Source organism: Catharus ustulatus, chromosome W (assembly GCF_009819885.2).
Source record: "Catharus ustulatus isolate bCatUst1 chromosome W, bCatUst1.pri.v2, whole genome shotgun sequence".
Taxonomy (NCBI): domain Eukaryota; kingdom Metazoa; phylum Chordata; class Aves; order Passeriformes; family Turdidae; genus Catharus; species Catharus ustulatus.
Window position 1 is genome coordinate 1,040,784 of NC_046261.2, and position 25,949 is coordinate 1,066,732.

The following is a 25,949-nucleotide window of genomic DNA, read 5'->3' on the forward strand; positions in this document are numbered from 1 at the left end:
GAAGACAGTGAGGTCTCACAGACATACATCCACCCACACCACTGCTCCCAGAGTAGGGTTAGGGCCACAAAGGTTTGCAGATAACCTCAGTTAATTGTCTCAAGTAAGAGAAGACCAAATAGTAAAACAAAAGGGAAGTGATATAAGTTACAGGTAAGTATAATTGAAAGTATTTTTCAAAAACCTTTTTAAAAACAGGGATTTCAACCGATCTGTTTAGCAGCCTTAAAGATTCTCTGACAGACTAGGGGCATCTCAAGTGCATTAAAACCTGCCCTGGAAGTGTCATACACTGTAACAGTGACAAAAAGGCATAATATAGTGATGACCAAAGACTCTTGTAGTCTCATAGGGATGCAACAATACTGTGACAGTGTGGGGTGCTGCAGCTTTGGGACATGTTGGTTTGCCTGAGTAGGGTGGCAATACATAGAAGTGCCATGGAACATGCAGGGTATCAGTAGCAGAGTGATGACATACCTCAGTGCAGGAACAGAGTGATGCAACATGATGTAACGACACAGCAAGCAGTGCCAAGGAGGGACTGTGTCAAGCCCCCACGTCCCACCCAGCCCTGAGGGATTACAGCTCTATGTGGCACTCTAGAGGGAAAGGAGCTGCGTTGCACATGTGAATGTAACGTGGTAACAGTGGGAATGGTGATGGTATTGTGGGCCTGGTGTCATACCAGTGACACTGAGGCACGTGCTCAGAGAAGGAGCTGAGAGCAGCAGAGACGGCAGGGCCGCATAGTGATGCTCCCTCGTGTGAATCGCTATTCCCCCGAAAAACGAAGCACAGGTGGTGAGCTCACCACGGCGCTATCACACGAGAGGGAGGCACAACCCTGCTACGATGCCCGCTCATATCAGACCCTTTACCTACCGCTGCCTGTCGCCCACCTTGACTGGCATGGCAGCTACCGCAGCGGCTCCCCGCCACCAGCTGCTCCTCACAATAGCCCCATACCCTTCCGGCCAACGGAAGTCGATAGCGGCAACCATGGCAACGCGCCGGAAGCGGCGTGCAACTAATCCGGGCGCAGAACACTGTCGGTGTTGGCTATTCCTTTCCTCTTCACCTCCCCCTGAAGTGTCCCAGCGCCTCCTGAGGGAGGAAATTGTACGTTCCTGGGGCAGTGAGGCGAGGGCCGCAGAGAACCGAGCGTCTGGACCCCGGAATTATTGCCAGAACTCCTGACTCTCGTGAATATGCAAATGTAGGGCGGGGCGGTCGCGGCCGGGCCTGGAAGCGGCGCGGCTTAGTCACTTCGGCGGCGACGATGATAAGGCTGAACCTGTGGTGGGCGGCGGCGTTGTCGTAATCTTTCGACGTTTGAGGAGTCTCCCCGCGTTCGGTCTTCTTTCTTTCCGCCTTGTCTCCACCATCATGATGGAGGAGATAGACCGGTTCCAGGTGCCAGCCGTTCGGGCCGAGATGCAGCTGCTGGTGAGGGGCGAGGGAGGCCGCGCTGTTTCCGGGAGCTGCCCCCTTGACATGGGGGTGTGTGCTCCTGCGCCCGTGCGCCGCGATTGTTGTGTAACGGCCGTCATCTCCCTGGGTGTTGGTAGCAAGGGCAGAAGCCGCCCATGAAGAGGGAAGGGAAGGGAAGGGAAGGGAAGGGGGCGGGCAAAGGGGGCTCTGCTCCTGCCTCGGTTGAAATGTCGCTTCTGCAAACGCAGTAACGTCTCGAAATGCCCCGGCCTGGCTAGTGCATGAGATGAGTGTTTACCGGCGCCTCGGCCAGTAGGCTCCAGTGCAGGGGAGGGGAGTGCTCCGGAGGAGTGGGGAGCGGCGGTAAGATTGAGGAGGCCGTCCAAGTAAGGACGGGCAGCCAGAGCCGCTGGAGGCGTAAAGGACTGGTGGGGTTTTAGTTGATTTTTACAGTATACATGAGATCTGGGGAAGAATTGAGCGATGCTTATGTGCAGTCCGGTCTGAGAGGTTCTCCCTAGGGGCGGAATATCCGCACGGGATGTGCGTTAAAGACACCTATCTGGCGTGAGTGGTATGAAGCTGTGGGACGCTCTCTGTGGCTGATTTTATAGCCATTGCTCTAGGGGAAAAATGCTATTGGATACTCGTTGTGTGAAAAATCCAGGTGTTCTGCAAAGAAACATCTGTGTCAAATTACAGTTTTGCTCACATAAAATAGCAATCTGTAAGGTGTTGGATTTTTCCCCCCACGCCAGGGCATATGTTTTTCATTTTGTTTTATTTTTCCACTTCATGGGCACAATTATACTGTTAATGAGCTCCGAAGAAGTTGACATAAAGGTTACACTACTACATGGGACCCCGGGGAATCTGCAGAGAAGGACGTATACAGGTTTGTGGGACTTTGTGGCTGCATAACTGGGCAGGTAGAGTGGTCCTGGGCTCTTGGTATCTTCTGAAATGATGCTTATGAAGGAAGGCCAACTGGCTGGTAGTTATGGGAGATGCTAGATCATCACCAAGACTACTTAGTGATTATTTCTTATGAGTGTGTATTTGCTTTGATGCTACAGGCTTGCTTGTGTGTGCTGTGCCCCAGCTGCATTCTGCAGAACACTTGAATGTGGTTATCTATGTTTCCCATCTGGGAAAGGTTCCTTTGTGTGTTCCTCCCCACTTAATTCAGTCTGCCTCACTCTTGACTTGAAGGTGCGTCGTTATGTGCAACCTGGGACCTGTTGAAATACAGTTCACCTTGGCATTAAAGTAAAAGCTGGATATGAGCTGATTCAAGATGTTGATTCTCTGTGGCACCTGGAGTAAGCAAATTCCTTCTTGGCATCTGATTGTGTGAGACAGTGATGTGAAATTTTTAGAGAAATTGAAATAATTTTAATAAAGTACTTGTGCAGATCCTTTTGACAGCAGGTGAGGATAGGTTATTGGCTGGTTCATGTTAACACTGAAGATACTACTGAGATTTCCAGTATATCAAACTGTACATAATTTAGAGTTGATGTATCAATCCTTGGTTTATTGTTGCAGCTAGTGTTTGCAAAAAGTTGAGAGCAAAATAATTGTCTTGTGAACAGAAAGACAGTTTACAAATTTAAATTACCCATCAATGGCAAGAAAAACACTTATCGTGGGAGTGTTGAAAAATTGTAAAAATATTTTTAGCTAAGTGGTGGTGGTTTATTTGCTTTTTCAACTTCTAACCTTTGTGGTAGGGAAGAAAACCATCCATAAAAGCTGACGTAGACTTGTTGCATGCCTTACTTGGGGGGTGTGAGTGTGGGTGTGTGTTTTGTCAAGCAGAGACAGCAGGCATGAAAAGGCTGACCCTCTTTATTCATGTTGAGAGAAGTAGGCATGGCAGTGAGATTAGGAAGTTTGGAAAAGTTGTTGGCAGACGAAAAAATACACATAAGTATTTTCTAGAAACCCCATGATAATAGTAGAGGAATGGAATTGGCTTGTGCATGCATGTTTGCATGGCCACACGGTGAACAGAACCCAAAGAGATGGTCTGGTCCAACCCTGCTGTTGTAGGGTAGGATGTTATATTATGCAGCTGTCATAGTAAGCTTTGGAAATAGGTTTCCTTCTTCTTCAACAGCCAAGAATTAAGAATTTTTTCAAAAAGAGATTTAACACTTGCATTAAAAGAATATTCTGAATCTTTGTTTCTGGGTTTCAGTTAATTTTTAACTAATGGAGTGCATAGCTTGTCTATGTTGAAGGCTGTTGCTATAACTGGATATGTGGGATTTTTCTGTGTGCCTAGAAATACTGGCATTGGGCTCAGAAGTGGGACAGAACAAATCTGGTACAACACTTCCAGGGGCTTTGTCTACTTTGTGTAGCTCCTGGTTTGTATTTTGCAAGTAGGGACTGGATGCTTGCAAGAATCACTGCAGTTCAGAAGGTGACTGAGGTTTATCATACTGATTTGCCACACAATTCTGCCCCATATTGCTGCTTTATTCTGTTACAGTAACTGTTTTGACCCTTCCCACTCTCCTCTATCACAAGAAAAAACTAGACTATCTACTGTATGCTTAACTTTTAAAAAACTAAACTATCATTTTAGTCAGTGGACAGTATGAGTGTTCAGCATGCTTATCAAATCCACATTCATTATTTTTGGAAAATATCTACTGTTTCATCCTAGGGAAGTTGTGCTATGTGTTAAGACCTTTATGTTTTGTCTGATGCATCCCTAAAATAGGGGAAAACCTGAAATGAGAAAGTAAGAGTAATGAAGAAGCAAAAAGAAAGGCTATACCTGTAGGGCTTAGAAAAAGTATGTTAATATAACATTACGTCTAGTGTAGATAGACAAGAAAATCCTTCTTTCTAGGTGGAAAAAAGTTTCTAAAATGAAAATGTCATCCCTATGTATATTAATTTTAATGTAGCCCAGAGGTTACACAGATATATGTTTTGTAAATGCCTACAGTACTAAGGATTCTGAAATTAAAATAATTCAGAAAGTGCTGCTTTTAGTTATGCAACTTGTTTTGATGTGCTGCTGTGTAATTTATAACAGTAGCCTAAAAATTACCTCCCTGCATGTTTCATTTTTTGTCATTGGGATTGTCTTGTTCCTTCTCTGTCCTGTATCAGGTCTTAGGTGCAGAGGTACAGGAGCATTTTTATTCTCCCCCCTGGGCCAGGGACAAACTCCAGAAGTGATTCCAGCATAGGCTCCAACTCCTGGCTATGCTTCCCTTCCCCCCTCCTTGAGCACCTGCTCACTGGCAGAGCATGGTATACTGAAAAGTCCTTGATTTAGAGTAAGTGCTGTTTAGCAACAACCAAAATATCAGTGTGTATGATGTCTTACCCTTAAGGGGAAGGGAGCATGCAAGATTTGTAGATGGTCATGGTTGAAAGGAATGACAAAAGTCAGAGAGCCCGCAAAACCTCAGAATTTTATTAGTCAACTACACTCTTAGCATGGGAATTGGTATGCTAGTCCCTGACCTACTATATGAGTGGGTTTTGGATAAAGGGATAGGGTGAAAGGTATGAGAGAGAGATGAATTAAAGAGGGGGAGAGAGAAAGAAAAAGACATCACCAGTCCTGGTCCCAGTGTCGATATAGCTGGGGTGTCCAGGGTCCTGGGTGTGCCATCTGGGCTTTGTAGGAGTACCTTTTTATATATAGGTTTTCCCCACCCTGGAGATAAGTTTCTTGCATTCTATGCAAGTTAGTTCTTATGTGCAGTCTGTTCTGGACCTTTATGGAAGTGGGTTGGAAGGCTTCAGGGGTCTTTGGTGGTCTTGATTTCCCCTCTCCCACAGTCCATGCCTGCTTCTTGACTTTATTCCTGCATTTGTGGTGTATTGTGTTGTGCTTATCTCCAAAAACCAGAACAAGGACATTTATCCCAGAAAAGTGCTGTCCTACCTTCACATGGCCCCCTTGTCCAGCCACATCCTGTTCTTTTTCACAGTGTATTATTACCAACAATCCTCAGCTGTTATTACCAGCAATCCTTGCTTGGCTCCACAACTATCTGGCTATCAGTGTTTGACACATACACATTAGCCCCTTATTTTCTGGGATTCTACACCACTCCATGGCTCAAACACCAATATAGACATGGTGATCCATTGAAAAATAAGAGAGAGGGAGAGACAGAAAGGGGCAAATGCATTCTATAAGCAGTCTCTAAATTTTGGGGACAATCTCATTTTAATCCCCCACATCTTAAGGTGTAATTTTATTACCAAAATGAAAAGCAGAGAGGTTAACATTAAAAGAACAATCATAGGGTATAACATCTTGTATAAGAATTCCCATTGCTGCTGGTGATCATCCAAATAAAATGTCCTACCAATGTGGTTCCCTGTTTTTCTTCACTTGTTGCAATACTTGTTGGATTTCTTCCACATCATTATGAATGATAATCAGTCTTTTGTCCGTATCAAGGTGAGATTAATTCCAATAGGCATAGGCTGTATGTTTAAAATCAGTGTATAATTAAATCATAACAATTGATAAGATATAACAGGAGCTGAGTACAGTAATTTCACGAATATAAGGCGCACCCTTTTGACTAAAATTTTGGTCCGAACCCGGAAGTGCGCCTTATACCCCGGAGCGCCTTATACAACTGCCACCAACCCCAGCCCGGGCGCGGGCGGAACAAGAAGCCGGGCGGCACCGCCCCGGGCACGGAGGCGGGGGGAACGAGAAACCAGGCGGTGCCGGCCCCGGCCTGGGTGCGGGGGGAACAAGAAGTGTGAGCCCGCAACAACCCCGAGCCGAGCAGAGCCCGCCCGGCGGTGGCATCAGGGCAGCGGCGGCACGATGCGAGCCCACCGGCATCGGGGAAGCGGCGGCACAGCCCGGGCGGCTGGGGGAAAGTGCCGTGGGGGTGATGGTGTGGCCCGGGCGACTGGGGGAAAACGCCGCGGCGGTGCGACCTGGACGGCTGCAGGAAAGCGCCGTGGCGGCGCAGCCCGGGCATCCACGGGAAAGCGACGGCGGCGACGCAGCCCGGGCAGCCGTATGAAAGCGCCGCGGCAGTGGCGGCGCAGCCCAGGTGGCTGGGGGAAAGCACGGTGGCGGTGGCGGTGCTGCCCGGGTGGCTGGGGGAAAGCACGGTGGTGGTGGTGGCGCTGCCCGGGTGGCTGGGGGAAAGCCGCCGGCATCGGGGCAGTGACGCCGCGGGGGAAAAGCCCAGGGGGGCCGGAGCGCCGGGGCAACACGTTGAGGGAGGGAGCGGGCTACCGCAGAAACCGTGAGCTGTGGCAGCCCTGAGCCCCGCCTCAACAGCCGACGCCAGGGTCAGGCGGGAGTGCCGGGCCCCGCGCATGGGGAGGGCGCTTGGGGCTGCGTTTAAAGGCTACACCAATCTGTGAAAAATGTTTGCAAATTGAACACCTGCCAGTAAACTCCACGATCGTGGGATTCCGTTACTAATTAGTTACTTTGTTGCACGCGGCATGAATCTTTGCGGGAAAAAACAAAAGTGCACCTTATAGTCTGGTGCACCTTATATGATCTACAAAGTTGCGAAATTTGCCGACTCCTGGAGGTATGCCTTATAGTCCAGTGCGCCTTATGGTCGTGAAATTACTGTATATGAACAAAGTTTGGAAATTTACCAACCTGGAAGTGCGAGCCAGCAGCCTGGGGCAGCCCGCGAGAACCGGCAGCCCACGGGAGCCTGGGGCAACCCAGGGCAGTCTGCAAGAGCCGGCAGTCCAGGGCAGCCCGGGACAGCCCGGGGCAGCCCGCGAGAACCGGCAGTCCGGGGCAGCCCGGGGCAGCCTGCAAGGGCCGGCAGTCTGGGGCAGCCCGGGGCAGCCCAGGGCAGTCTGCAAGAGCCGGCAGTCCAGGGCAGCCCGGGGCAACCCACGAGAGCTGGCAGTCCAGGGTAGCCCGGGGCAGCCCATGAGAACCGGCAGTCCAGGGCAGCCCGGGGCAGCCCGCGAGAGCCGGCAGTCTGGGGCAGCCCACGGCAACCAGTGCCGGACGGGAGTGCCGAGTCCTGTGGCACGGGGAGGGCACCTGGGGCTGCATTTCAAAGATACGCTGATCCGTGAAAAATGCTTGCAAATTGAGCTCCTGCCAGTAAACTCCACGATTGCACAATTCCGTTACTAATTCGTTACTTTGTTGCACGCGGATCCTCGCTGCAAAAATAAAAGTGCGCCTTATACTCCGGTGCGCCTTATATATGGACAAATTTTGGAAATTTGCTGACCCCTGGAAGTGTGCCTTATACTCTGGTGTGCCTTATACTCATGAAATTACTGTAATTGCTTGTATCTACAATAAAGTTGTCTACAAGTACAAAATCACAAGGGGTTATCATACAGGCACATCCATTCCATTGGGCCTGTACTCTGTTCCAGGGGATAGAGTACGACTTCATTGTGATTTAATCCTGACATAATGATTGCATGTATAGTATATACCAAAGCACTGTGTATTGTTAAAGCAAAAACTGTGGCTTTACTCTTGGTGGGGTCATAAGGGAAATTAACTAATTACCACCAAGAGTGGAATTCCCTTTCAAATTTTGTTGCTTTAACCCAGGTTACCTTTTGAATTTCAGTGGACAAATTGCTTTTATCTCCTTCCTTTATAATTGCTGTCACAGTAAATTGCACCCACAACTGAGAAGTATGTGGGATGCACAATGTACTATAGTTATCATACTGATTAGCATGAAAGAACTGAGGATCTCCACCCTCAGGGTTGAGGTTGTTGATGTGTGAACCAAATTTGGTTCGTGCTGGCAATGATTGTTCCTGCAAGAAGGATAAGCAGTCCTTTGATGGTTAGCTTCATCTTCAGTGGGGGTGTGCTGGCATCATTCCTGGAAAGAGAAAACAATACAAGTCTTGGCAGGGTTAGTCTGGACAGGTTACCCCTTTGTGGCTCAAGTTCTGACAGCTTGGACTAATGGCAAAATTATTTTTTCCCACTCAGACTATCTCTGTTCTGTCTCTTTAAATGCAATTGAGTTGAACAGTAAATATATTTTTGTTCCGACAGGGCAAATTTAGGTTTGACATTCCTCAGGTAGAATCTCAACTTAGCCTTCATGAAGTGCTTTCTGCACTGCTGTTGCTGCTTCTACCACCTTTTCAGGGTGATCTCCTGCAATTAGAGTATTACATAATTTCATGTCCAGAGAAAGTGAGACTGTCTGTAAAAGTTCAGCAAGTGCAGCATGTGCAATCATAGGCGAATGGTTATACCCCTGCAGGAGTCTCTTAAAAGGTGTATTGCACTCCTTTCCAGGAGTGTGGTCTTGTCACATGTTGAAGCCAATTCTGATTCCATCAAGGCTGCCCTTGTTTGGTGGCGATTGAAGGGGAGTCATGTTCAGATCCCCAAATCTAGAGTGGAACAGATGGGCATTGTAAGATGCCCAGTACACTGATGGGCATACAGCTGCCATAGAAGTTATAATGGTGTTATATAGTTATTAACATCATATACCTGATCTCAACAGATAGTGATAGAATACACACTTTTGGTCACATCCTGTATTGCAACTCAAGACACATGACTACTGCATTCTTTGTTTTCCATCTTGAACCAAACTACTTCTCTCTATCTCTGGATCTTCAGTGGTTGCACCTTGTAGGTCTGGTCGACTTACATCTGTAAGCAATCATAGGTTAACCGCTCTTCTTCTTGCATTGGGGTGTTCAGGAATCGGGCTGGATTTACCACTGGGGTTACTTTTCAACTCCACTTCTTGCTCCATTAAACCAGTTTGATATTTCAGCATACAGCTCAAGGAAAACCAGTGACTCCCCCTTTTGGTTACTGTGTTGGCAACTTTTCGTTCTTTGTCCGTATATAAGCCGCACCTGATTATAAACCGCACGTCTGGGTGTCGGCAACTTTTCGTTCTTTGTCCATATATAAGCTGCACCGGATTGTAAGCTGCACTTTCGTTCACAGCGAGGATCCGTGTGCAACTTTCGCAAAGTTGCCAATTAGTAACAGAATCACGGGATCGTGGGGTTTACTGGCTCGGCTTGGGGTCGGGCAGGCTCGACTCGACTCGGGGCTGCTGCAGGCTCGCACTTCCGGGTTAGCAAATTTCTGAACTTCATCCATATATTGGCCACACCTGATTATAAGCCGCACTTCCGGGTTCGGACGAAAATTTTAGTCAAAATGGTGCGGCTTATAATCGTGAAATTACTGCACTTTAAACCATTGATGATATTCCATAAGGGCTGTTACCATGGTATAAGGATTGGCTATAACAGGGTAGATATCCTGAACTATTTGAATAGGAGTGTTATATTCTGATTCACATTTTATCACTAATCCAAATTCCCTGAAATTCTATTAAACTCAATTCCCCTTCTAGCTTCTAATTTTAAAGGATATTGTTTCTGTGTTACTGGTTTTTATCCAGGTTTTAGGGTAACGCTTACAGGCTGAACTCATCAGGAACATCCTGGAGTTCCTCTGGCCCAAACCAAGAGTGTTACTGCATTTTCTATGGCTTTCAGTATTCTTTCAGAATTGTCTATTTCTGGTATTCCCTGCAACATAAAAATTCTTGCCTCTATAGCTTTTTAGTCTCATATACAAATAACTGTACTTCTCCATCTTTAAATATAATCTGATACCAGGTCTCTTCCCAAAAGAGGAATTAAGCACTCTGACATATATAAAAATTGATGTGCTATTCATTTTTACTGTATTTTAAAATAATGGCGTTTGAATTTTTGCTTTCCCTGTTGTACCAACATTTACAGTTTCTTAGCCTACTTTTCATTGATATGTATTTAATACTGACTAAGTAGCTCCAGTACCTATTAAAAGTGAGTTTTCTCTTTCCCTAGCTCTATGTTTCTCACAGTACAACTGATCAAGTCAGAGTCCAGTCTGTGAGGCCTTTCAAACCTGTTGTCGACTGTTGCATCTGTTTGCTGCTTGGGGTGATAGCAAGTAAAGAAGGCAGGAAGGGCCTTTGCCGGGGTTTCACAGAGATGTTTATTTCAGCCATGTGTGTGCATCTTCCATGGTTCAGAGAACAAAGGCAAGGTACTTTGTGATGGTCCAGGTTAAGTACATGGGATGAGCAGGGCGGGGAAAAAGCATCAGAGACCAATTACCAGGGGACATGGAGGTGTTACAAGGGTGGATTTAGGGCAAAGGACCAACAGGGAAACAGGTTGGGAGTGACCAGAGACTGAGGGACAGGGATAGGGGCACCAGGCTGACCCAGGGAACAGAACAGGACTTGCTTTGGCAGGATAGAACAGGATTGTTATCAAGAGAAGGCAGTGAGAGAGGCCTCTCATTTTACCTAATTGGGAATGCCTTTCAGATTTTCCACAGTCAGCCATTACAGTTCCCCCTTTTTGTTTTTAAAATACAAAGGCTATCTTTGTAATTCTCTAAAGGGCTCTTTGTAAACAGGATAACAAACATAGCACCATGAGCGAAACAATTATGATGATACAAAAATGACAAGCGCAGTTTGAATAAGGCAATTTACCCAATGTGATAAACCTAACCCTTCTAGCCAGCAATCTACCCAAAAATCTTCCATTAGTGCAGTAATTTTGCGACTATAAGGTGCACCCTTTTGACTAAAATTTCCCCCCAAACCCGGAAGTGCACCTTATAGTCCGGTGCGCCTTATATAATGGACAAAGTTGCGAAACTTGCCAAACTGGAAGCGTGAGCCACAATGGGGGGGTGGTGCCACGGGAGCGCCGAGCCGTGAGGGGGGGCATGAGTGGCCAGCCCCCGACCAGCGGCGGCCGCACAGGGAGAGACGGAGTGGGCAGTCCCCGGCCAGCGGCGGCCGCACAGGGAGAGAGGGAGCGGGCAGTCCCCAGCCAGCGGCGGCCGCACAGGGAGAGAGGGAGCGGGCAGCCCTGGTCAGCAGCGGCCGCGTGGGCTGGGCGGCACCGCCAGGCCCCCGGTCCCAGCCCCAGAAGCTGCACAGGGAGAGAGGGAGCGGGCAGCGCCGCCCCAACCCGCAGATGGTCCCGAACCGCCCTGAACCGCAGCAACCCCGAGGTGTGAGCCGTGGCCGCCCTGAACCGCGGCAACCGTGAGCCGCGGCCGCCCCGAGCCCCGCCTCGCCAGCCAGGGGCAAGCGGGAGTGCCAGGCCCCGTGCACGGGGAGGGCGCTTGGGGCTGCATTTAAAGACTACACCAATCTGTGAAAAATGTTTGCAAATTGAGCACCTGCCAGTAAACTCCACGATCATGGGAGTCCGTTACTAATTAGTTATTTTGTTGCGCGTGGCACGGATTTTCGCGGAAAAAAAAAAAGTGCACCTTATAGTCTGGTGCGCCTTATATAATGTACAAAGTTGTGAAATTTGCTGACTCCCGGGGGGTGTGCCTTATAGTCCGGTGCACCTTATGGCCATGAAATTACTGTACTCTCTCTTCACAAACTTGTCCATGAGCAAACAAAAGAGAATAAAGAGCAGCACAATTTTTCAAGACAACCTGCTACACACTATCTACATTTATACCTAAAGCACTCAAAATTAAAGAAGATTCATTCATTCTTTTTGTTACAAAGCAAGCTAACTTATTTAATTCAGCAAAGGCTTTTGTTGCTGCCAAACCAGGTAATAAAAGTGCAGCAAAAATCCATTCTGTGGGATTCCAAAGACCTATTTTATCCACACAGAATGTAGTTATTTCCCTTTTGTACCTATGTAAATGGGTGTGACTTAATATCATTCAATGTATGGAGCAATGATATTCAAGCATTGTTACTATTCTATGGAGTCTGCTGAGGGGCTGTCAGGGAGGCATTGCTGGTTGTGACCTGGAGCAGAGAGTAGTGCAAGGCCTGTACCCGGCAGGGTTGGTGCCGTGAGCCACCGGGCCTGCCTTCACCCGGCAGCCATGGGCCCCCAGGACTGCCTGGACCCAGGAGGGGCGGTGCCGTGGGCCCCCTGGCCCGCCTTCACCCGGCAGCCATGGGCCCCCAGGACTGCCTGGACCCAGGAGGGGCGGTGCCGTGGGCCCCCTGGCCCGCCTTCACCCGGCAGCCATGGGCCCCCGGGACTGCCTGGACCCGGGATGGGGGTGCCGCGGGCCCCTTGGCCCGCCTTCACCCGGCAGCCATGGACCCCTGGGACTGCCTGGACCCGGGAGAGGGGTGCCGCAGGCCCCCTGGCCCACCTTCACCCGGCAACCATGGGCCCCCGGGACCATCTGGACCCAGGAGGGGTGGTACCGTGGGCCCCCTGGCCCACCTTCACCTGGCAGCCATGGGCTCCCCTGGCCCGCCTCCACCTGACGGGGTGGTGCCGTGGGCCCCCTGGCCCGCCTCCACCCGACTGCTGTGGCACTGCCGACTCCCCCCACGGCTCACAGCTCACACTTCCAGTTTGGCAAATTTCGCAACTTTGTACATAAGATAAGGCACACCGGGCTATAAGGCGCACTTCCGGGTTCAAGGGAAAATTTTAGTCAAAAGGGTACGCCTTATAGTTGTGAAATTACTGTAATAGATATTATGCAATCAATTAAAAAATAGTGGGTACTGTCCTTTTAGGTTTGTGGGGCATAAAGACCCATTCCAAAATGTGTAGTGGTTCAGACCCCTGAGCATTCCGTTGACCAATAATACCTGTAGGACGTAAATCAACAATAAGAACTGTCTTGGTGTGAAAGGCAGGTGTCTACTAAGAAAGTCAGGAGCCTTTCTTTGAGATGGAAAATGTAAAGCCCTTCCCTCCAAATTATTATAATTTTTAAATTAAGGGGCTCTCAGGCAAAGATATGGGAATTAGGAATAACAGTTCTTTACTAGGAAAAATAAAATAGAAATACAGTATTAGAAACAACAAACCCAAAACACTGACAGAACCAGAATACAACTTGACATCCCATCAGTCAGGGTGTTGGTAGCAGTCTGATTAAATGGTGGCTGCAGTCCTCCTGGAGTAGCTTTGTGTAGAACCTCAGAGACAGGCAATGACAGGTCCTACAGCAGTGATGGGCCACGATTGAGGCCGTGTGTTAGCAGATATGATAGTAACATCTGCTCCAGTATCTATCATCCCACTAACCTTGATTTGGGATGAATTTGCTTGAGGCATGATAAGAGTACAAACCATGTTTGGTCATCCATCCAACACGACCTGAGTCTAATATGCTTGAGGTTCTTCTGTCGATCCAAAGCCTTGGTTTCCTCGCAGCTCTGAGTCTGTTTTAGATACACAAGACTTAAAAGGTACAAGTTGAGCAATGTGTGTTTTAGCTGGAATGGTTACAGGGGGAGTAGGTGTTGATACCACAGCACATATCTGTCCAGTATAGTCTGCATCTATAACTCTAGGGTGGACAAAATTGCCTTGTAATGTGGTACTTGATCATCCTAATATTAATGCACCTAATCCTTTCCCTATAGGCCCATAAGCATCAAGGGGAACTTTATGTACCTTCAGTGAATTTATAGTGACTGAGTCAGCAGTGGAAACATCCATGCCAGCTGCCCCTCTTGCCCTCCCTGTGAGTTGTGCTCTTGCTGCAGTTTCCCTGCTTACCAAGAAATTGTCCGTTAGCATGGAATTTAGACTTACATTGCTTGGCAGAATGACCAGACCTTCCACATCGGTTGCAGTTTTCCACCATAGACACAAGTCTCTGTTTCTGGTGTGTCCCCAATGAATTTTGCTTAGGGGGACAATTTTCTCTTATATGACCTGGGTGTCCAAAACCATGGCATTGGTGTGTTAATTTTAGTGCAGCTGCAAAAGAATCAGCTAATGAACCCATGTTAAAAGATTCAGTCCCCACTTTAGCACATGTATCAATCATATCATCTAAAGAAGGGGCTTTTTTAGGCATCATGTCAATAATTTTTTCTGCAATCATCATTGGAATTATCTATAGCTAGTTGAAGTATTAGTTGTACTTTTGCATCATTAGTTGCTATTTGTTTTTCCATTGCATCTTGCATTAGCTCTATGAATTGCATATAGGGTTCTTTAGGACCCTGTTTAATGGTAGCATAGCTCTGAGATGGTGTGGACATGTGAACGACTCATTACTGCTTGTATTCCTAATTCTCTTGCTTGTTCCAATATTAAAGGATGTAATCACACTTGTAGCAGTGGGTTTTCCATGGGAGGCAACCCCATGAGCTGCGCAAGTCCAACACCATATCGTGGATCATCTTGTGACAGATTAAAATTTGCTAAGGCTCTTTCCTCTGATGTCCTTCACCAGATAGATTTAAACATCATGTACTGAACCGTAGTACAAAGTAGTTTTGCTATTTGTTTTATATCAAAAGGTGTCATCTCCTCCATAGCTAAGAATCTTAGCATATTCTTTACAGTGAGGGATGCAAGACCATGTTTTGCAGCTAATTGGCACAGCTCAGGAAGTCACGGTCCTATTATTCCATATTACTGGAAGTGCTCCAATTGTATTATTCATTGGCTCTATGCCACCTGCAGGCATGGGCACAGAGATTTGCTCTGTGCATTCAAGGTCTCCATTAGCTACAGCCATTAGCTTCATGTGGTTCCAAAAGCTAACTGGATCATATGCAGAAATAGTGACTGATACCAGTTGCATAGTAAAGACATCTTCCTGAGAATTGGCAGGAGTGTGACAGATGGATCCTCTCTTATTTGGGTCTCTTAAATTGATTACAGGATGAGGTTCTCCATGTCTGTTTGGTTGTGACTGGGGAACAGGCATATCAAATAACTGTGGAGCTGTTGGCATAAGCTTATCCTTATCATTCCAGTTATCTGCAGCCAATGGGGGATAAACTGGGTTTGTGGAAAAAGGGGGTGCAGAAGGAAATACAGGTGGCGCTGCAGCCTATCCTGCACACTGTGCATGTGCAGCCGGCTCTGTGGTCAGCAGTTCCAGGTTCGCCTCTTTGCCCCCCTTTCTTTTATGCGAGCTTGGTGCCATGTCTCCCCCTCAATTCCTTTTCTGGCATTAGGTAGGTGGGGAGCTTCCATTGCCGCATCCCTTTCTGCCTTTTTCATTTTTAAAGTGTCCAAGACCAATCTCCATGTACTCATGATATTTTTTGCTGTTTCATCACCCCGGGAAGCGGACTCAATAATTAACTCGCCCGTCTGCTCCCAGTTATCTATATTAAACACATTTGTTAAATCAGGGCAGCACTCATTTTTTACACCATACTAACAGAGTTTCCTGGTTTGAAAGACAGCTATTTGCCAAGAAAGGCAGGAGCTCCTCCCTCAAATGGAGAGTGTGAATCCCCCTCCCTCCAATTCATTATAATTTTGAAATTAAGGGGCTCTCAAGCAAAGATATGGGGTTAGGAATAACAGTTATTTACTAATATATCTAACAAGACAAACAAAAACAACAACAGCTATGAAAATTGACAACAAAACAGAACAGTAACTCAGTTCCAGTCCTTTTCGGCTGCAGACACCCTCTCCCTGTGCTGAGTTACGGGTGGTGGGGGGGCAGGGCAGGTCCCACACAGCTGTGGAGGGTTGAGGGCCGATGGCGGCAGTGTCCCAGGTGGGAGAGGGATGGAGGAGAGACTCCCTTGCTCACAGTGTTGGACACAGTGCTCAGCAGGGTGCTCAGAGGTGTCAGACTGAAAATGGGAGGGCAGTAGCATGGCTGGAGCTGGGCAAGGGCAGCTGTGCTGGTGCTGGGATGGCGGAGGTGCTGGGCAGCGGCGGCAGTCCTCCTCCTCCAACTCCACGGGTGAAAAAGAGAGCAGCAGCTGCCCCCACCTCTCCTTTACCTGTCCCCCCCGGTCTTGTAGTGTTCTCTTTCTTCCCCCTGCCCCCTGTTACAAGCCTCCGTGCTAGGGTGTAGCCCACAAGTTTTTTTAGCATTACAATGGGAAAATTCCACAGAGAGAAAAGGGGGAGAAAAAAAACAAACCAAAAAAAAAAAAACCCAATCCCCAACACAGAGTTTTTAGCATATACTTGCAGTAATTTCACGATTACAAACCACACCTGATTATAAGCCGCATGTCCGGGTGTAGGCAACATTTAGGTCTTTGTCCAGATATAAGCCGCACCAGAATATAAGCTACATTTTCGTTCGCAGGGAGGATCTGCATGCAACAAAGTAACGAATTAGTAACAATCGCGGGATCGCTCACCCTGGCCTGGTGCTGCCCTGCGGTGCCGGCGGGAGGGAGGCACAGAGCCCGCTTGCACCCACGGCGGCAGCAGGAGGGAGGCACGGAGCCTCCCCCGGCAGCCGCGAGGCTGGCAGCATGGAGCCCCCCACCTCTCCCCCAGGCCGTGGGGCCGGCGGCACGGAACCCCCGCCTCCTCCCCCCGCCGCGGGGCCAGCAGCACAGAGCCCCCTGCCTCCCCGCTGGGCCACGGGGCCGGCAGCACGGAACCTCCACCTCCCCCCGGACCGCAGGGCCGGCAGGAGGGAGCCCCCCGCCTCCCCCCCTGCGCTTCCGGCACGGAACCCACCTTCACCTGCCGCGCAACAGAGTAACCAATTTGTAACAATTGCGCAATCCCGGGTTTTACTGGCAGGTACTCGGCTCGGCACCTCAGCTTGCACTTCTGAGTTTGGAAATTTCAAAACTTTTTTCATATATTAACCACTCCTGATTGTAAGCCGCATTTCCAGGTTGGGAGCAAAATTTTAGTCAAAATGGTGCGGCTTATAATTGTGAAATTATTGTATATTTTTTCCCTCTTTTTCCCAGCATGATGATCCGCATATTTACTATAGCTTTTTCTTCTGTGCAGATATGTGCTCCCATATTTTCTCAATGTCTCACCTCTTTAAAATTATAGTTTCGACTTTCTTCTCGCAACCATGCCTTTCCGCTCATGTGTCTTCCAAGTGTGTGCCTTTCCGCGTCGCATCTCTTATGGCGTATCTTTTGTGGTGCATGCTTTTCCACTTGTGCGTCGTTCACACATGCCCTTCAACACTGCGTTTATGTTCTACGTTGTATTTTTCATGACGTGTGCCTTTCTGTGTATGCCAGCCTTCACATGTGTGCCTTTCTACGTCACGTTTCTGTTCTGCGGTTCTAGACCTCTTCACTCACCAGATGTGTGCTGTCCCAGGATATTGTCTTCGTTGCTGTGTGTCCCGCAAGAAGCCAGCCTGGTTTGTCTCACATCGATCATTTCAGTGATCACCAGAGAACCTGAATAATGGGCTCAGAAAACCCTCAATTTCTTTTTGCAGATGACCTGAAAGCCTCTGCCATGATGATGCAGCACCATGGCCAGTCTGGAGGTAGGAAAATTGTCGGAGCTTGGGACAGAAAGGAGTGCAAGAACACCTCAGGCATAAAATTTCCCCAGTGTTAGCTGACATGCCAGGCAATGCTAACTCCTGAAGAACATAATTCCAGAGACAATCTACTCCTGCTTCAGGGGATCTTGAAGAAAATTTTTTAACTTGACAGCTGTATAAAATAAACTACTTCAGAGCAAAGACATCTATCCTGGGACATGTAGCTGATCCTGCAGAGGTGATTTGTATGGCAGAGAGATGTTGAACCTTAAAAAGACCATGACCAGCTGATAACACAAGAGGAACTCGTCATAACTGAGTTTGAACACTGAGACCAAATATTGCTGCATAGATATAATTAACCAAATCTTCCTCTCTGCAGAATATTACTGGGAAGATGATAGTTAGTCTGATGCACGTCACAAGTAATGGATGGCTAGTCGGTTGCTGTTCTAAATGTATGAGTATTGTGTATCTAAGCTTAAGGTGAGATCTAGGCACCTCCATTCTGTAGGTGAGTATTACTGTACATGCTACCAGTACCTGCTGAGGGTAGAACTGTGTTAAAACAGATATGAATACAACAAGTTATATGGGACATAGTTTTCATCACATGGAAATGGCATATTGTTACAAATGGAGACGAGCTTAGACAAGTCCTGCCTGTCACTCAGATTTCTGGCAGTAGCTCTCTTTGAGACAGACTGCACTCCAAATGGTTCTTGCTCACAAGTTCTTAAGAATGACCAATTAGGTCTATTACAAAATGAATTATTTATTTAATAGACACAAAATTACCAGACAGAAGACTTTAAACAGACTACTTACTACACAGGATTAAAAAAAAGAACTACTAGTAGATAAAAAATCAGTGCATGATAAAAGGTACCTATATTACAGCTAGAACTGAAATAGTATAGATTAGGAGTCAATGTACAGTAATTTCATGATTATAAACCGCACCATTTTGACTAAAATTTTGGTCCGAACCCAAAGTGCGACTTATAATCAAGTGCAGCTTATATACGGACAAAGAACAAAAAGTTGCTGTTTTAGTTTGGAGGACAGGTGTCTGCTGAGAAAGGCAGAAACTTCTCTTTGAAATGGTGGATGTAAACCCCCTCCCTCCAAATTATTAGAATTTTGAAATCAAGCGACTCTCAGGCAAAGATATGGGAATTAGGAATAACAGTTCTTTTCTAGGGAAATTAAAATAGAAATACAGTACTACAAAGAAACAAACCCCAAACCCTGACAAAGTCAGAGTACAACATGACACCCCGTCAGGCAGGGTGTTGGTAGCAGTCCCATTAAATGGTGGCTGCATCCTCCTGCAGTGACAGATGTGATTCAATTGAAGCAGTGCTCCTGCAGAAGGTGCAGTTTCCTTCCGGAGGTCCAGTGGTGATGTGGAGAAATCCGGTTTTCCTCTGGAGTCCAGTGGAGAAAGGGGCTCCCTTAAGTGTCCCAAAACCTCTGTTTTATCTTGGTAAGAAATGTTGGGGTCTTGCCCCTGGCTGGAACAACTTCCAATGGGATGAAGTAATTTTATCAGTCACACAGTGGGACTCAATGGGCCATTTGCAGAAAATGGCTCGCTGGAGGAAGGATTGGTTGTGAAAAGATAAAGAACAATGCCCCGCCTGGTTTCAATGGATGGCTCATTAGCAGAATATCTGCCGTTGAGATAAGGATCAGTGCCCCCACCCTCAACAGGTGGTGATAGAATAGATACCTTTTATCACATCTTGATTGTAATCCCAGACACACCAATAAGAAGAGATGAGTGGGAGAAGATATAAGTGTAAAGATAAGAGTTTGCTAAAAAAAGTAACAGGCCACATGGACCAGAACTCAAAGACTGGATGGCAGAGAACCCCCCTTCTGCAGACCACATGGTGGAGAGAGAGGACAAAGGAAAAACAACCCAGCAACCAAACGTCTGTGATTGCAGAACTCCCTCCTCCCCTAAACAACAACTAACAAGGAACAGGGACAAAACAAAAACCTGGAAGAACTATTATTTTGTCCAAAAACAAGAGTCAATGCTGCTGGGCTGCTTGCTCCATGCCACCCAACAGGGGCTTTCCCAGCGGAAGTAGTTTCATCAGCAGTTGGGTGTTGCAAAATACTGGGGCAAAGACTGAAAAACTTGTGGAGTGAGAGAGTCCAATGTCCCGGAATAATCATCTTGAGTGGCAACAGTGAAAAAGGTCTGATGAAAACATTCTCCCCAGCTCCAGAAGTGGGGGCTGCCCCAGCAACAGTGGCCAAAAAAATGTTTCAAAATTCTCCAATGCCTGGAGAGAAACAAAAGAGGTCTGCCTCACAGCTACCTGGCTCAGAGATCCTGCCCCAGACAAATCTCATCAGTAGCCTGGAGAGAAACAAAAATAGAACTCTACCTCCACTCCAAAACCTATACAGAACCAAAAGTGTACTCTGTGTGAGTCTTCCCTGTCTCTTAAAGAGACCCTCCAGAACCCCTGTCTCTGCAAACCCAGGGTAAACCACTCCGGTTCTGCTTCTGGCCCCTGGGTCTTAAAGGGACAGTAACAATCTTGGGCAGGTTGGCATAGAGGTGCTATGGAATACAACACACATTTTTTGGGTCACGCAGGACAATAAGTCAAGTACAATTTAAGCTTCAAGCTATCATCGCTCTTAAGATCTAAGTGGAGTGGAATCCAATTGGAGGCCTGTAGTCAGTGGCATCCAACAGGGATCAATGCTGGGCCAGGTCTAATTCAACTTGTTTACCAGTGACCTGGATGAAAGGATAGAATGTACCCTCACCAAGTTTGTTGAGGATATGAAACTGTGGGGAGTGGCTGATGCACCTGAAGGCTGTGCTGCCATTCAGTGGGACCTTGATAGGCTGGAGAGTTGGGCAGAGAGAAACCTAATGAGGTTCGACAAGAGTAAGTGTAGGGTCCTGCACCTGGGGAGGAATAACCTCAAGTACCAGTGCAGGTCGGGGGCTAACCTATTAGAGAACAACTCTGCAAAGAAGGACCTGGTAGTCTTGGTGCATGACAAGTTCACTATGAGATGGCAGAGTGCCCTTGTGGCCAGGAGGGCCAATGGTATCCTGGGGTAAATTGGGAAGAGTGTGACCAGCAAGTCAAGGGAGGTGATTGTTCCCCTCTACTCAGCTCCAGTGAGGCTTCATCTGGAGTACTGTGTTCAGTTCTGGGCTCCTCAGCACAAGAAAGACAAGGAGCTACTGGAGAGGTTCTAGCGGAGTGTTGTGGCTGGTGGTGTCTCTGTTGAACCTGAACTGACCACCTCTGTATGTTTTAGAGTCTCTGTGTCCCAACCTGAGCACCAGAGAAAGAGTCGGGAGACATCTTCTGTTGTTTCCAGAGGTGGTTTATTTTATCTAATCTAAAAGTTCTTTCCCTGACTAGCTGCAGTCCTTCTAGCTAGTCAGCCCCAGGCACACTGCCCGCCCCTGGGGATGGCATTATGTTGGGGGTTGGGGGAGTTTTTACTCTTTCCGTCAGTGGAGAAAATTTTTCCCATTAGCATGTCAAAGGAACCTGGCCCGGGCAATTCCCTGTTTTCTAATTACTCAAGACAAAAGAGAGGAATGGGAATGAATAGCCATAAATGACTTTGTCCTTGCGAGGAGCCACTCGCGCTCGTCGGCCCAAACGCGGAGGAGAGAAATTCTTTTTTCTCCGTGGTGCGACCCTGCACTCCGACACTGCTACAGCTTCCTGCTTCTGAGAACAGCACTGAGAACCGGGACGCAAACGGTGAGCGGAGGTTTCTTTTCCTTCACCCTTCTCCCACCTGGGACCCCCCTGCCACTGCCGCCTGCCTGCTCCTGCAGTTCCCATGACTGAGAGAAGAGAAAAAAAGCCACTCCGCCCCCACTCCACTGGGACCGTGTGGAGGAGGAAGGCGCCTGACTGGACAAAAGGACTGAGACTGAGTTTCGTTCTGTTTTGTCACTGATCTGTTCATAGCTGATGTTGTTCTTGTTTGTCTTGTAGATATATCAGTAAAGAACTGTTATTCCTAAACCCATACCTTTTGCCTGAGAAACCCTTAATTTCCAAATTATAGTAAACTGGGAGCTGAGCTGAGCTAAGGACTGTGAGAAAATACTTCAAGGGCAAAACAGGCTCAACTTAAGGTTGCAAAGAGAATTTATTACTAACAGAGTCAGAGGAGGATAATGAGAAGTAAAATAGGCCCTTAAAACACCTTTTCTTCCCCCAGCCCCCTCCCTCCTTCCCACTGACAGTGCAGGGAGACAGGGTATGGGGGTTTGGTCAGTTCATCACCCGAGGTTTTCTTTTGCTACTCACGGAGAGGAGTCCTTCTCCTGCTACACTGAGGGGTCCCTCGCATGGGAGACAGTGCTCCACAAACTTCTCCAGTCTGGTTCAAATCTCTCAAGCAACAGTCTTCCCAAAACTGTTGCAACGTGAGTCTCTCCCACGGGCACACAGTCCTCCCAAAACTGCTGCAGTGTGGATCACTCTTCCACAGGGTGCAGTCCTCCAAAGACAGGCTCCTTCAGCCTGGAAGCAAGGGCCCTCTCTCTCCAATGGGTCTTCCACTGGATCACAACCTCCTCCAGACATCTACCCACTCCAGCATGACCACCTCCCCCACAGGCTGCAGGTGAATCTCTGCATCCCCTGTGGATCTCCATGGGCTGCAGGGGGACAGCCTTCTTCACCATGGTCATCGCCATGACTGGCAGAGGAATCTTGATTCTGACACCTGGAGCACTTCCTCCCCCTCCTTCTTCACTGACTGTGGTGTTGCCATGTTGTTTTCCCTCAATTTTCTTACCTCCTCCTATTCTCTGACTAGAAGAAAAAATTGCACGTGACCCACTTTGTTTGGATTTTCTTAAATATGTTATCACAGAGGCATTACCAACCTTTCTAATTGGCCCAGCTTTGGCCAGTAGAATGTCCATCTTCAGAGCAATCAGAGATTGATTCTGCCAGACATGGTGGAAGCTTCTAGCAGTTTCTTACAGAAGCCACCTCTGTGGCCCCCCCGCTATGAAAAATCAGACCGTGCAAAACCAACACAACAGGCAAGCTCTAATTCTAAATAACAAAATGTTCAGTGCATGCATAGAGTATGATTCTTACCCAATAGGCATCCCTATGGGAGAGAAGGCAGGTTCAACCCATCAACTGGTCCCAGAAATTACGATGGAGTTTTCCCCAACTTTCCCCCCATTCTTGACTTATTTTTATACTATTTCTTTGTGTTTAGGTGAATCTTGAGTGGCTCTAGTCATGCATACCTTTGTTACTGATTTGGGTAAAATCCTGTAGCTTCACTTTTAAAGATACAGTCAAAAAGAATGTAGAGCGCATGCCCAGTGAGGGGTGGTCATACCTTGGAGGCTGGTAACTTTGGGATGGAGGTATGCATTATTATTATTAGGCGTTAATGAAGGAAGTTCATCTAAGGAGAGGGATTTCCCCACAGTTGTTGGCTCAGCAGTAGGACGTCTTCCCCTATTGCCCCTGACTGACAGGTGTTATGTGGTTTATCAGCTGTAAAGTACCATCGAGTTCCCTTCCCTTCAAGGATTTCCACAGAGTCTGGCCATGGTTCCTCTACTCTGCTCCACCCTCCATTCATTCCATCACCCTTAGCAGATGTGTGTGTATGGGGAATCAACATGGAATAGGTTTCAAGTCATGTCAACCACATTCCATCCAGGGAGCAACAACTGATTTACTGTATAATTTCTGTACTGTTATAATTCGTGTTGATGCCAATACAACTCTTCAGTTTCTTCCAATTGTAATCCCAGTTACCTGTCCACAGGGTCCTCAGTCATTTTCCCACAGGCTCTAAGGACTTAGCTGTCTTCAGTACTACCAGGAAGCATCCAACTTTTGGAGTCATGCTTTTGAAAAGCAGCTGTATCCTTCCTTTTCCCAGACTGTTAGAGAAAGTGTTCTTATCTGGGAAGCCTGGACACAGGTGGTGGCCTGCCACTTACCATCTTACACACCCTGTATATATATATATCCATATCCATGTTTAATTTAGTTTCTAGCTTCTAGTGGGAAGAAGTGAATACGTTTGAAAACCAATTTTATTTACTATAGTGCTAAATAGAGACAGTTCTAAGAAGTTTGACTTTTGCCATTAAAGGAGTTTGAATATCATAGAATCATAAAATAGAATCATAGAATATGCTGACTTGGAATGGACTCATCAGGATCATCTAGTCCAACTCCTGGCCCTGCACAGAACAGCCCAAGAATGACACTATGTGCCTGAGAGCTTTGTCCAAATGCTTCTTGAACTCTGTCAGGCTTGGTGCTGTGACCACTTCCTTGGGGAGCCTGTTCCAGTGCTCAACCACCCTTTAGGTGAAAAAAGTTTTCCTGATATCGAACATAAACCTCCATTGAAACAATTTCAGGCCATTCTCTCGAGTCCTGTCACTGGTCACTAGAGAGAAGAGATCAGTGCTTGCCCCTCAACTTCACCTCATGAGGATGTTGAAGACCACCATGAGGTCTCCTCTCAGTCTCCTCTTCTCTACGCTGAACAAACCAAGTGGCCTCAGCCGCTCCTCATAAGGTTTCCCCTCCATACCCTTCACCATCCTTGTGGCCCTCCTTTAGGTGCTCTCCAATAGAGTAGTCTTTTATATTTTTGTGCCCAAAACTGCACACAGTGCTCAGGATGAGGACACATCAGTGCAGAGTAGAGCTGGACAATCACCTCCGTTGACTGGCTGATGATGATGTGCTTGATGTACCCCAGGACACAGGTGACCCTCCTGGCTTCCAGGGCACTGCTGACTCATATTCAACTTGCCATCAACCAGGACCCCCAGCTCCCTTTTCCCAGTGCTGTTTTCCAACCTCTTGTTGCTCAGTCTGTACATGCATCCAGGGTTGCCCCATCCCAGGTGCAGAATCTGGCACTTGCACTTGTTAGACTTCATATGGTTGGTGATTTGTTAAGGTGTCTCTGTAGGGCCTCTCTGTCCTTAAGGGAGTCAACAGCAAGCTTAGTGTTCCTTTGAGTCCTGCATCCAAGTCATTAATGAAGATATTGAAGACAACTGGGCCTAGGATGGAGCCCTGTGGAACCCTACTAATGACCAAACTCTAGTCTGATGTAACCCTGTTGACTTTCTGTGCCCGGCTCCTGAACCAGTTGTTCACCTATCATATAACATGGTTATTCAGCTATGTGCTGGACATTTTGTCCAGAATGATACTGTGCAACACAATATCAAAAGCTTTACTGAAATTAAAAATGATTACATCTATTGGCTTCCCTTGATCAACTAGGTGTGTTACCCTGTCATAGCAGGAAATCAGGTTCGACAAGCTGGACTTTCTCCTTATGAAGCCATGCTGACTGTGACCAAAGACTGCATTCTCCATGTGTCAACACCTCCCAGAATAATCTTTTCCATTATTTTACTGGTCACTGAACTGAGACTGACAGACCTGTAGTTTCCAGGGTCCTCCTTCTTGCCCTTCTTGAAAATCAGGATGATGTTAACCAGCTTCCAGTCAACTGGCACCTCTCCGGATTCCCAAGACTACTCAAAAATCATCTTTTTATCAGTGCTGGAGCTACCTGAATTGGCACTCTGTATATCTGAATCCTCTGCTATGCTGTACCATAGAATAAAAAACTACCTGAATTAACTTGTCTGCAAGTAGGCATAATGGGGTGGACTCCGTGTTTGAGGAACTTTGGTTTTCAGGGGGATTTCAGTGACAGTAAAAAATGCTGTGCTGACATACTGAAATTAAATCTTTCCAGTTAGCCAAAACCAAATACATCTGGGTTGGGAACTACAGGCTTCTTTACTCCTCTCCAAGAGGGACTGGAGATTTCAGGTGTTTTCAGGAGTACTGTAAGCATACTAAACATGCTTCCAAAATTTTGTCTAGGTTTCCCTAGGTGTCAGCCATTCAAAACATTGGCATGTTCTCTGTTCCCTCTGAATGTGGGTGGGAATGGACTCACCTAACAGTCAGAGAACAGACTGCAGAACTTATAGCTAAATTATTCTGTTTTTCATTTTCTTTCTCAACAGGATCCAACAGCTGCATCTATTTTGGACAGAGATTGCAGTATGAGAGAAGGAGAGACTGTAGCCATGAACTGTAAGCCATCCCCTCTTCAAGTGAAGTTAGGTGAGTCTGCTGATGGAGAGTAAAAAGGCTGAATCCAAGGTCTGAAATATGGTGAGGTGCTTGTGGGACCATATGCAGATCTTCATGTATATGGCTGAGCATGCCAGCTCAGCTCAGACAACTCCAGA

The 25,949-nt window shown here is 47.2% G+C and overlaps 1 protein-coding gene across 3 annotated transcripts in view; it reads left to right on the forward strand.

Annotated features, from left to right (window-relative positions):
* Window positions 1-1,048: 1,048 nt before the first annotated feature.
* LOC117005091 (protein FAM219A-like) overlaps window positions 1,049-25,949 on the forward strand; it is a 137,027-nt gene continuing 112,126 nt past the window's right edge. For 2 of the 3 annotated variants that reach the window (XM_033076359.1, XM_033076360.2), the window contains exons 1-2: window positions 1,049-1,449; window positions 25,722-25,821. In XM_033076359.1, the coding sequence (XP_032932250.1) occupies window positions 1,390-1,449; window positions 25,722-25,821 (160 nt within the window). In that variant the 5' untranslated portion in view covers window positions 1,049-1,389. Of the gene's footprint in view, window positions 1,450-17,605; window positions 17,657-25,721; window positions 25,822-25,949 lie in introns of all 3 variants that reach the window. The other variant, XM_033076361.1, reaches the window with a different exon arrangement.